Here is a 12,622-nt window from a genome sequence, read left to right as displayed (position 1 = left end):
GTACGGCGCTATACCCGCTTTACCCTCTGGCAGAAACCCTGAAAATTCTACTCAATGTTACAACTTCCTAAGCTAATGCTGGCAGGAGTTGCTGCCCCTTATTTCAATCCAAATTTAAACCAACATGCTAAAAATTAAAATCATTGAAACTCACACGAATCATCGGAGATAATTTTGACTGGCATGGACTAGGGAGCAGAAGGTTAATATTTTATTCCCAGGTAAAAGCAGTGCTCCACGAATGGTGTATCAAATGCTGTGGTATTTGCTGCCTTGTCTGTGGGAAACTATGCATATTGTTACTTTATGGACCATGTTGTACATGTAAATCTAAAGCCATAATTTAAAACATAACTGGGTTATTGTTAAATAAATATGCCTTTCCTAATCCTCCAATATACATGTAGCACAATTAAAAATCAGAATATAGGGAGCTTCTTAGAAGCGTCTAAAACTTTAACTAAATCTATATTTTAGGAAATAAAAAGTCTGAAGCAACAAAACTTTCTAATCTATAATGTGAACCATAAACATAACATATATGTAGGTACTAATAATAGTACTAATAATATGACAAATGTAGGTTTTAAAACATTATCTTCAATCCATGGCTTAGTGAGAGAAGAATGGTTTTAATGCACATTACATGTGTAAATTTTTATGTTTTGATGCTGAAATACTAGTACACATACTGTGATTCGTTAATTTGGAGATAACCATATGGAGGTATTATATTGTCTACTTGATGCCCACAAATGTCATTTTGGACCATTCCAAACTTTGCAGGATAAAGTTGAAAATAAAGACAGTAACCAGTTATTCTCTATATATTATCACAGGTTATCTTGGTACTTTCAAATAGAACTAAACATGATTTTAATCTTGTTAAATTGTTGCATTTTTAAGGTACTAATTATTATCATAATTCATGCGGAATGAAAAAAAGATTGATATATATATATTCATCGATTTATCTCAATCTAATTTCGAGTCTTTTTGCAGTTTCTAGACGAATCAAACTCTGCATCTTCCATGATGCTATGTAGGAAACTGCTAAATCATTTGACATGTATATCAGCCGATAACACCGACTCCACTGATCCCCACCTTCATCATGGTATCGTTCAATCAAAGTAACTTTCACCACAACGTCACCCGCAACTTCTCGGATAACATCACTAAAACACAACTCATCAAATTCAATATCGGAAGATTCCCAAAAGCTCATGTCGTGCGCATGCTGCAAGTTATAAACACTGAAAGCTTCGAACTTTGAAGGCCAAGAAACAAACTGTCGAAGAAATCTCTGATCCTGTGACCACAGGAGCTGTGGACTCGCAATGTCGCCGACTTTTCTCACAATTAAATCTAAATTCAACAAAACAATGTTCACCGATTCAGGGTCACCCAGATTTGTCCATATCTGACCCACTTTGGTTTTAGTATTGTTGAGGTCAAGTTCGACATGTTTGGAACAGTGTAACTGTAGTCCTGATTGAAATGTCAGAACCAGTGGAGTTCCAGAATGCGTGATGCTTACCGAGAGTGACGTTGCCATCTCCAGGCTCTTGCAGACAGTTTTAACTGGATCAGCTGCGATGTTTTTCCCATTCTGGCACACTACAGTCATCTCGTGAGAGACTGGAAGTCTGTTTGCCGAAATACAGCACCGATTGTATACATCACATGAAGCGATCGCAAGACGGTCAGAATCATGCGATGTTATTAGAGGAAGCTGCTCGAGAACTGTGGTTCTCAAGTGACACTGGACCCACTTGCTAGGTAAAGTATCGTCTCCACCACCTGCACACTGCGAGTCCTCATCCCTCTCATTATCAACTGAGCAATCGGCTTCACATTTCTCGTCTGTGGTATTCAAAACGTAAAGCCCAGACAGCCAGCTGTCCTCCGCTGAAGATCCATCAGGGAAATGCCTCAGCTGTTCAGGATCTGTACCCTCTAGATAACAATCAGACTCTGCACCTTCCATCACGACCGGCAGATCTTCAGGGAAACAGATGTGAGAGGGTGTTTCTTTAGATATCATTCTCTCCAAGTCTGACCGTAACTTGCACAATGGATGACCGCTAGTGTATAGAAGTTTTCTGAAGAAAAAAAAATTGAAAATGAATGGAATGGAAGATTACTATACGTGTACGTATGAAAGCTTACATATGGCTGATCAGGTGTCAGAAATTTAATGTGCTTACATAAAATCAATGATCATACATGTTCATTTGTTTAGAGAATGAGTTATCTGAAAATCAGTGTATAAAAAAGGAACCATGCATTAAAAACCAACTCCCAACTCTATAAAATGCACACATAGTCATATTGAAAAAACCCCACATTGTTTCAAAAACCCTGTCCCTTCCATAGACTTATAGGCCGATTACTTCAATTCTGTAAGTTTGTTTTAAGGTACATATGTTTTATATTTGCATACCTACTGTATTCACATACATGTATACATATATATAGATTAGATATGCACTTGTGCAGTAAACCTCCAACTCTGTTTCATATTATGACTAGCATATAAAGATTAGTGCATGAATATTTAGGAAGTTTAAAGTAGTTACCAGATAGTGGTAGGTATTTGTATGAGGATACTGGATAGTTATTATTAATAACAGTTTATTGATCATAACAGGTCCAGATCTCTTAGATGTACTGGCTAATTAAGGAATTACATATCCCATGGGACTGGATCACCACGACATCATGTGTGTGCATGTGTGTGTTACCCACCCATTTAACTTGTCTTCGATATACTTGGGACATTTGATCTGTTTTCCTTGGATGGACAGCAAAGTCGAGCTGATGCAATCAGGCACCAGTGGAACCCCAGCTGTTTCAAACACATGGACCAACGCACCTTCAGTGTTAAACCCTTTATCCTGACTCCTGCAAAAAATATACATTTCACATATTTAGACAATCTAATTAAATTAGCTACACTGGTTAATTACCTGTGGATCTAACAGCACCCAGTTGGGGCTCATGTCCAGTTGACCTTTCATTCAAACAATCAAAACTTTACTTGCAAAATCATGCCAGTGATTTGAACAGAATTTGAAAACATTCAGGATTATGCCGAGGTTATATGACATGATTCAGGTGAATTATGAAGTATGCCATAAACTAATTTCAATATAAAATTTTATATAAAATTTGTTTCAAGACGGAAAAAAAAACGTGATGGTATAGCCATAAAATCTGTTTATATTAGTATACAATCCAGAGTTTATTACTGCACTTTTCACCCTGTTTTTTAATGTTGAAATAGACCAACAAGTTCGCCTATTGCACAAATAGTCTCGCCCGACATATTTAGAATATGTATGCTCCCGAATAATGGCTAAGTGTAATTGGCTGATATTTAAATTGTTATTTATAGATGAAATGTCACCTGGACATGGGAGTCCACGCAATGCTGTTAGATCTACTGGCAGACCAGTAGAGCTAATTTTAATCAGACTGATATTTAGATAACATGGATCATAATCTTTTTTATACGACAGATCGTCGTTGAGAAATAAGGGTAGATAATTATTTAAGAATGTCTTTCTTTGTACCGGCCTCGGTGGCGTAGTGGTTAGGCCATCGGTCTACAGGCTGGTAGGTACTGGGTTCAGATCCCAGTCGAGGCATGGGATTTTTAATCCAGATACCGACTCCAAACCCTGAGTGAGTGCTCCGCAAGGCTCAATGGGTAGGTGTAAACTACTTGCACCGACCAGTGATCCATAACTGGTTCAACAAAGGCCATGGTTTGTGTTATCCTGCCTGTGGGAAGCACAAATAAAAGATCCCTTGCTGCCTGTCATAAAAGAGTAGCCTATGTGGCAACAGCGGGTTTCCTCTAAAAAAAGAGAAGAAGATCTGTGTGGTCCGTAACCATATGTCTGGCGCCATATAACCGTAAATAAAATGTGTTGAGTGCGTCGTTAAATAAAACACTTCTTTCTTCTTTCTTTGTAATTTGTTTCATTATTCCCAGATCACTGTGACCTAAATTAGGCTAGATTTCTATACTTGTCCGGGGGATAAGTGAGTAGTTTTGCTTATTTCTATCTATGTGCATGGGGAGGATGCAGCAGACCCCCCCCCCCCCCCCCACATAAACTAACATTGCTGCCTTCCCCTCAGCATGGATTCTGGATCAGCCCTAACAGATTTGTAAATCATATTACTTAAAAGAATATGTGTTGTTGACAAAGTGATAAGATTAAAAAGAATAAAATGATAAACCTGAAGCCAACACTGTTGTATTCTGGGTAATTAGCCTCCATGAATGGATGCACGGCCGTCAAAATCAATCCAGAATTGGCTGCTAGGGACACAACCTGCCAGCTATCTTGCCAAGCCCTGACCGGATAGTCAGCTGGGGTGCCACCTTGACCTTTACATAAGGTCACCAGTATTTGACCCCCAGGCTCCATGATTTGTACAGCACTGAAAAAATGTCATCAAAAAACTATTAACTACAATATTCAGCACCAATGCCATCATACAAATGTAGTTTATGTTTCTTTCAAAATATAAAATAGATAAAAAAATTTACCATCTACCCATTTACCAAACATGGTAGCATAGGACAATTTTATTTCATTTGAACTTTATTTTCTTGATTATATAAAGGTTCAGGCACAATGTCCTACACTATCTGTTCAGAAAAGGGGGTTAATGGTCAGCTGTTGTAGAGTGAAAAGTTGATGTGGTGGCCTTACATCTCCCCACTGAGCCCCTTAACCATATGTCTGACGCCATATAACCGTAAATAAAATGTGTTGAGTGCGTCGTTAAAAAAAAAAATTCCTTCCTTCCCCACCGAGCCATTAAAACTCACTCTGGATAAGAGCCGTCACAAGGAAGTGAACTCAGTACCTAACAGCCACTATGCTACAGAAACCATTGTTAGGTCAACTAATTTAGAGACCAACTATATGTATTACCTGCTGATGGGGCAACACATAGCCTAGTGGTAAAGCGCTCGCCTGATGCACAGTCGGTCTAGGATCAATCCCCGTCGGTGGGTTCATTGGGCTATTTCTCGTTCCAGCCAGTGCATCGCTACTGGTATATCAAAGGCTGTGGTATGTGCTATTCTGTCTGTGGGACTTCTACTAATGAAAAAAAGTAGCGGGTTTCCTCTCAAAAACTGTGTCAAAATAACCAAATGTTTTACATCCAACAGCTGATGACTAATAAATCAATGTGCTCTAGTTGTGTCGTTAAACAAAACAAACTTTTTAACTTTACCTGCTGAAGAAATCATTAAGCAATGCCCTATTCCTCTTGATGTTTGACTTGCCTCCAATGTGTGGAAAGTTGAACACCAGTGTAGAAAACGTGAGACTTCCGAGTCTGTCATCTGTGTGAATTTGTGTGCAGTCTACATCAAACAATACTGTGACATCTAGAAATGGAAATAAAACGTCAATTACCAGACATTTTCACACAAATAAGACGTTACAGGGATGTGATTTTTCAGCTTTTTATCTTATTTCAGCTCTTTTATTTTCATAAAGTATAAGTACATATAGACTTTATTTTATCTAAAAAGTTACCTTTATTTAGGCATAGGATAGAGGTTTAAGCTTTTTAAAGGTCATTTCAGCTTTTTAAAATGTTTTATTTAATGACGCACTCAACACATTTTATTCCGGTTATATGGCGTCAGACATATGGTTACGGACCACACAGATTTTGAGAGGAAACCTGCTGTCGCCACTTCATGGGCTACTCTTTCCGATTAGCAGCAAGGGATCTTTTATTTGCACTTCCCACAGGCAGAATAGCACAAACCATGACCTTTGTTGAACAAGTTATGGATCACTGGTCGGTGCAAGTGGTTTACACCTACCCATTGAGCCATGCGGAGCATTCACTCAGGGTTTGGAGTCGGTATCTGGATTACAAATCCCATGCCTCGACTGGGATCTGAACCCAGTACCTACCAGCCTGTTGACCGATGGCCTAACCACGACGCCGGTAACTTTTTAAAGGTCATTTCAGCTTCAGGCCTTCACATTTCAAGGAAACAATCGTTTCCGGTACCGTATCGGTAGTATATCAGTAAAATCATGGAACCAAAATTTCATTTCCCATGATTATGATATGAGTATAGGTAACTATTCAACAAAAATAATTAATATATCCATAATTATTTTTTAAAAACAGTTTCCAATGGATTCCCATGATCACAATATAATGGAACTGAAAAAGTGATTCACATGAAATTTGAAATCCTATGGCCGTAGCTTCATCTTTAAATGTGTATTTCATCCATGACAACAGCTTGCTATCACCCAACCAACTCAAAAGTCAGGGTTTTGCCCCAAAATTGACAAGTGGTTCAAATAACATGTAAAAGTGTGAAACTTGTGACTATTCATTACATATTTATATATATACAGTAGAATCTCATTGGCTTGAATGCCCAACGGTCAAACCTACCGGTATTCTCGAACAAAGAACAAAGTCCCGATTTTTCTCTCTATTAAACCCTTTTATTTTGGTGCTGATTGGTTGAATACCCCTGGGCTCAAACAGAAGCTTTCTCTCGAATCAGTTTATTGGTCCGAACTTTTAAGTTAAATATATTCAGCTTGAACTATTATATAATGTTGTCCATATTTCATCAACGTTGTCAATATGTCACAAAAGATTCTACAGCAGCATAATAAAGAATGACTTTCTAAATTAATAAATATTTATAAATACAGACTACCAGTGTGTTTGTTTTTTTTTTTATTTAACAGTGATAAATAATTGTTACAAATATATATCTCATCCGACATTTGACGGCGACTTTTTTACTAATGAGTCAATCGGACCATCTCGCCCAAGTCGGTTTTATGGAAATATGCGAGGTTGTTCGATTGATTTTTGTGTTACAGAAGCACCCGACAATGGTTGAATGCATGGTTCGAACTACCTGATGGGTCGAACAGACTTTGATGCACCGACAGTGTTCGAGCCAATGAGATTCTACTGTAAATAAGTGGAGGTGGGCAGTACAGTTGGCAGCAACAGTGCTGGTCAGAATCGTGTTGTTGGTGGAGCCTGACCAACTACATGCAATATTAATTACATGCAATATTAATATCAAGAGCTGTGGTACATGTCAGATGTTCCTCTGTGAGCAAATGTATAATGGCAGTAAAAGTAGTCTCTGTAGTAGCAGTGGGTGTCTGCCTCATTCTGTAGATAATGTGTTGCAAACAGCATATGTTAAACATCAAACAGCTGTTCATTAAACAATCCTTTCCCAATGGGACATTGGGCTACTTCTGTTACTCACCAGTTGCAAATTTTAAAAACAATTTGTGCATTTTATTTTAATTTGGTGAACTTTTAAAAAGTTTTAATAGATTATTTGTCAAACTTTCTGTTCACATACATGTGTACAGCTACATCGACAGGCCATTAATGGAGACCAGTTCTATAACCTATTGCAGGTTTTTAACACCAAGTCAAGTCCCATCCCCTAGCATGAAAATAATATATAAAACCTAACAAAACATTTTACCTCTGTCTTCAAGTATTTCAACATTATCAAGAGCTTTTTGAAGTTTCACGATCGATTCCCTGGATTCAAAAGATGTAGCAACAATCTCACTTCCATGAAAACCTGGTTTTGCCAAGAGTGCTACAGAAAATGAAAAATCTCCTTCGCCTACAAGAAGCAATTTGCCCGTCGGTGGATTCTCCATAATGTATGGCTGCAGTATACAAAACAGAAATTATCTTTAAGTACACGTAAGCACAAATTAAATTATCAAATTGTGAAGTTAAAATTTGAATGGTCATTGGTTTGATTTTTAATAGTTTTAACTACATGCACTAAGCTGATCAACAATTGATTAATTAATGGCAAATATGTCTGTCTGTAAAGCTATATTTAATATTATATGTATACGCGACATTTTACTGAATCGAAATATTTCTAATAAGTGTTATGTCTCATTGGTGTTTTATTAAATGATTGAATTTTGTGACATGAATCTTCAATGTTTATACTTGACAAAAAGGATATCACATGAAAATAATTGTCATTATAATGTAATTAAATTGTGAATGTCAAACACTCAGAAAATGGCTTTTAAATAGTTTGCAATATACAAATGCACCACGAGTACATGTATGTATACTATGTCATGACTTCAAAATACTTCGATAAACAATCAATCAAAACATGTCTTTACTATCTCAAACACATTTAACCATACGACCACTAAACATCAGTGCAATCTAGTCATGTCTCCACACACTTTGTCCTACGTCATCACAATAATGGAGTTTAACATATGAACGTTGGGTTTCTTCGTTAATTAAAGGTCTGTGGTATCAGATTTAGGAAAAAATGTGTATTTCAGACACAGTAGCTGGCTACCATATGGTCGTTGACAATTTATTACACACAGTTATCTCTAGCGCTATTCTCACATATAATAGAATAAAGTTAGAGGACATACAAGCTATCCCAGTCTGTGGATCAATCACATTACAAGTTTGTCTATGAAAACGGTTCGTCACAATGTAATGAACGGAAATGTTATTACACAGTGGTCTCTCTCACAAGTGGGTAATAAAAAGTATTAAATTGTATACATGTATGAAGTATTGCTTTTATGATTTTTTGCTTATAATCGTATTGAAAATGCATGATGCCAGGATACATTATAGGATAGAAAACCAAATACAAATAACACTGGAAAATACAGTGCTATCCAGTGTATCAGTGCACCTAAGCATTCAAGGACCATTTTTATAAATGTGAACACTGTGAAATACTTAATAAAATGTGTCTCTCACCAATGAAGCCGTGCATAATCTGAAATGCACTACAAATTGTTTTATGTCTGTAGTAAATAAACATTTTAAAATGGTGTATAAATATAGGCACCCCCTTGTATCCAAAACGATTTGCATGTCCAGTGATTCGGCATGTCCAGTGATTCGGCACAGTAGATGTGGATCGTTGACCCCGCTATTTATAGACCGCCCATGACCTCACTTTTAGCCCATAAATGCTACATTATTGTCCCAGAATTATTTTAGTACTTTTTTGTTTTGTCTTGTTAAAAATATTACTATGAAAATGAATGATCACACATGACCCATCTCATGATCAGTTTCGGAATAATTTTCTTGAGTGGCACAGTACTGTTCATTGTCATGCATGGCTAAGATGCCTACATGGATTTTATTTTTCTCGGGTAGATTGTGCACACATGTGGATCTTATTTTGCTTTTATTTTTTATAACAATGTGACAATTGTGAACTGGAATTAAGGTGTAAAATTTTTGTTTTGTTTGCATTTGTCTATGTTTTCCTTTTCAGTTTAAATAAAAATATATAACCGAACAAAAATAATTACATTTATAAATACTGTTTACTATAATTTTAAAAATGCGGGAAAGGTGTTTTTAGACTGATTTTAACATTCTTAATATGAATAAGGCTGACCTACTTCGCGTTTATATACACAAAAACAGGTGAATGATTTATTTTGAAATTATAATATAATTATTGATAATTCTTCTCTTTTTTTTAATTGCACCCTTAACAATAAATATGTTAATACTTGATTAACCATTCAAAAAGGAATTGAACTTTAATTCGTTAAAAACACTGACAACATGACAACTTCCTAAGCATACTTAAGCAAAATACCAAGTGCACCGAATCACCGGACGCGTCAATACACCCAACACGGTTGTATGTAAAATTAATCTCATGACTATCAATATTCTAAAAATGTGACCTCAGAACCTACAATTTCCCCATGTTAACCAATAGTGAGTGATGCTAACACCATCACGATGTCGTCATTAACATGAAGTGGGTCAGTTCTGGGAACATTTTATTCAGTCCCTACACAAGCTGCTGATCAATATTCAATTGACTAAAAATATCTCTAATCAAGATTTTGATAACAAAATAATCCCTGAAGACCAGCGAAAGTTTGTCTGCTCGGTCTCGCTGAACTCGGATCTCATGAGTTACTTCCCTTCCCACCATTTGATGAGAACGTCGAGTTGATTAAAAAAAAAACTTTAAAAAAATGGCTGTATCAGTGTATTTAAAAATATATTATTAATAATAAATTAAATGTTTTAATTTTCTGTTGTTTAATATATTTACGAATGTTTGTAAACATATAGTTATTTACATAACGCGCACCTGTTTCCTGTTCAAACATCTAAACTGACCGCCACAACCACCATGATGGAAGTCATTTTATTGTTGTAAGATTGGTCCTTTTTTTAGGGAGCACTATAGAAACAGACAACTTTAACAGTTTTGGTCTGAAAAAGTTTGTTTTGTTTAACGATACCACTAGAGCATATTGAGTTATTAATCACTGACTGTTGAATGTGAAACATTTGGTAATTTTGACATACAGTCTTAAAGAGAAAACCCGCTAGATTTTTCCATTAGTAGCATGGGGTCTTTTATAGGCACCACCCCACAGATAGGATATAGCATGCACACACTACGGCCTTTGATATACCAGTCGTGGTGCACTGGCTGAAACGATAAATAACCCAATTTACCACTGGGCCTAACGTTTTTATTAAAATTATTCTGATGAAATGTAGGCCTATGAAATTTTAGGCCTATTTCCATTCAACACCAAAATATAATTTCTATCCGACATCAAAACTAAAGTGATTATAGAAGACAAAGGGTTAATCAGAGAAGTAAGTTAGTTTATCTAGATTCCATCCTGTTTCTTAGTTTTGAAAAATCATTGGTTAATCAAAGTTCCCTCATATAGGCTACTTTTAATATAATGTTGCATTGATTCTGTTAAGTTGGTATCCTTGATTTCTATCAATGTCCGACACCAAATAATTTAAAATTCGCTAAACTAAAATAGGTTAATTAAGGAATTTGTCATGCATGGTATTAAGTTAATGCAGCTTCTCTTGCCTCTTACAAAACTATATTATTTTACTTCCTAATGTGAATTACTCAAAAAGAACACACGGGCAATTTCCATCCGATAACAATTTGCTTCAGTAGTAGATATGTGAATTTATACAGTGACATGCAATAAAATACAAGGTTATTATAGAGAATATTTTGGAAGTTAAGTAGTCTGCTTATAACCAAACGTCAATATTCACTAAAGGCTGGACTACGCGGGTAAAGTTATTCTAGATCTGCCTAAACAAAAGCCGTACATTTAGCAAATGAAGTTTCATAGTATAGGCCTATACCGACTATACTATGGCACTGATAGGCCTATAGTGTTCCAGCACTCCCCCACCCACCCCCAAATCTATGGTCCGAATTTACAAAGCCTGTTTTAGACTTCGACGCGTGTATTTATAAGGCCTGTAGGCCCTATGTCTTACACTACGCTTAAACGCCTGCGTTTAAGTAACAGAGCCTTCATAAATTCGGTTTTATATTTTCATTGTTAAATTGGTGATATAACGACATAAACCTCACTTTAAATATTTTAAAGTACTTTTTTTCTTAGAACCAGCATCTTGTAAAAACGCATAATCCATATGTTATAAGGGATTAATTATCAGTCACGTGTTTCCCTTTAAATTTGGATTCGGCATACCTTAATATCCTTGTAGGTCCAATACCAAAGTTCATATTTTCTAACAAATGAGAATATATTGACTTAAATTTGTCACCTACCCGCCTAACTACTTAAATAAGGAAGGAAATGTTTTATTTAACGACGCACTCAACACATTTTATTTACGGTTATATGGTGTCAGACATATGGTTAAGGACCACACAGATATTGAGGGAGGAAACCCACTGTCGCCACTTCATGGGCTACTCTTTTCGATTAGCAGCAAAGGATCTTTTATATGCACCATCCCATAGACAGGATAGCACATACCACGGCCTTTGATAAACCAGTTGTGGTGCACTGGCTGAAGCGAGAAATAGCCCAATGGAGATCGATCCCAAACCGACCGCGCATCAAGCGAGCGCTTTACCACTGGGCTACGTCTCGCCCCCTATTTAAATAATGTCTTATATTGAAAATGGAAGGCCTCAAGTTACTTAAGAGAGTCTAAATTTTAAGCTTTTAATAACATTTTATAACATTTAAAAGCGTATGCATTAGTCTAATGCATCTGCCGTCAGTTTGACTTTGTCAAATTCATTTAAACGGCAGATATATATCGGACTACCGCTGCGTGGTGTGGGAAGGATTCGGCCCTGTTCGCGAAGATTCAGTTAGCCCTAAATACACCGATTTACCGATTAGTCAGCAATGTTCAGGGATCTTGTAGCCTACAACCTGTCGGAATTTAGTCGAGCATACGACTACATTTTGCTCCCAGATTATTATTATAATTAATTCTTCGTTTTAAGGCGATATGAACTAATGGAAAACTGACGCGAACTAATCTTTAATAAACTCAACACTGTCTTATTTGCATGCATAACGGGGCTTTTGAAGATATTTATAGACTCGTCATCTTCGCAAGCCAAGGTACCATTCCGTATCTATAGCATATGCAATAAATATTATGATAATATTTGCACAAATATATGTGTCCACATGAGTCATACATTCCAACCATTTACAAAGTTTACAGTTGGTTTAAGAGCATATGTTTTGGTGCG

General features: G+C 36.4%; 1 protein-coding gene across 2 annotated transcripts; it reads right to left on the bottom strand.

Moving 5' to 3' along the window:
- Nucleotides 1-500: 500 nt before the first annotated feature.
- Nucleotides 501-10,247, bottom strand: LOC121382353 (ferredoxin-fold anticodon-binding domain-containing protein 1 homolog). Of its 2 annotated transcripts, none has more exons than XM_041511938.1 (6): nucleotides 10,196-10,247; nucleotides 7,538-7,730; nucleotides 5,266-5,422; nucleotides 4,255-4,458; nucleotides 2,752-2,907; nucleotides 501-2,105 (listed from the first exon to the last, which is right to left on the bottom strand). In XM_041511938.1, the coding sequence occupies exons 2-6, from the start codon at nucleotides 7,719-7,721 to the stop codon at nucleotides 971-973; spliced, it is 1,836 nt and encodes a 611-aa protein (XP_041367872.1). In that variant the 5' UTR covers nucleotides 7,722-7,730; nucleotides 10,196-10,247; the 3' UTR covers nucleotides 501-970. The 2 variants fall into 2 exon arrangements, with proteins under 2 accessions (XP_041367872.1, XP_041367873.1); XM_041511939.1 differs by lacking the exon at nucleotides 10,196-10,247 and adding an exon at nucleotides 9,789-9,993.
- Between the last annotated feature and the right edge of the window lie 2,375 nt (nucleotides 10,248-12,622).

Source organism: Gigantopelta aegis, chromosome 9 (genome assembly GCF_016097555.1).
Source record: "Gigantopelta aegis isolate Gae_Host chromosome 9, Gae_host_genome, whole genome shotgun sequence".
Classification (NCBI taxonomy): domain Eukaryota; kingdom Metazoa; phylum Mollusca; class Gastropoda; order Neomphalida; family Peltospiridae; genus Gigantopelta; species Gigantopelta aegis.
The sequence above is the reverse complement of the archived record's forward strand: the minus strand, read 5'-3'. Positions and strand labels throughout refer to the sequence as shown.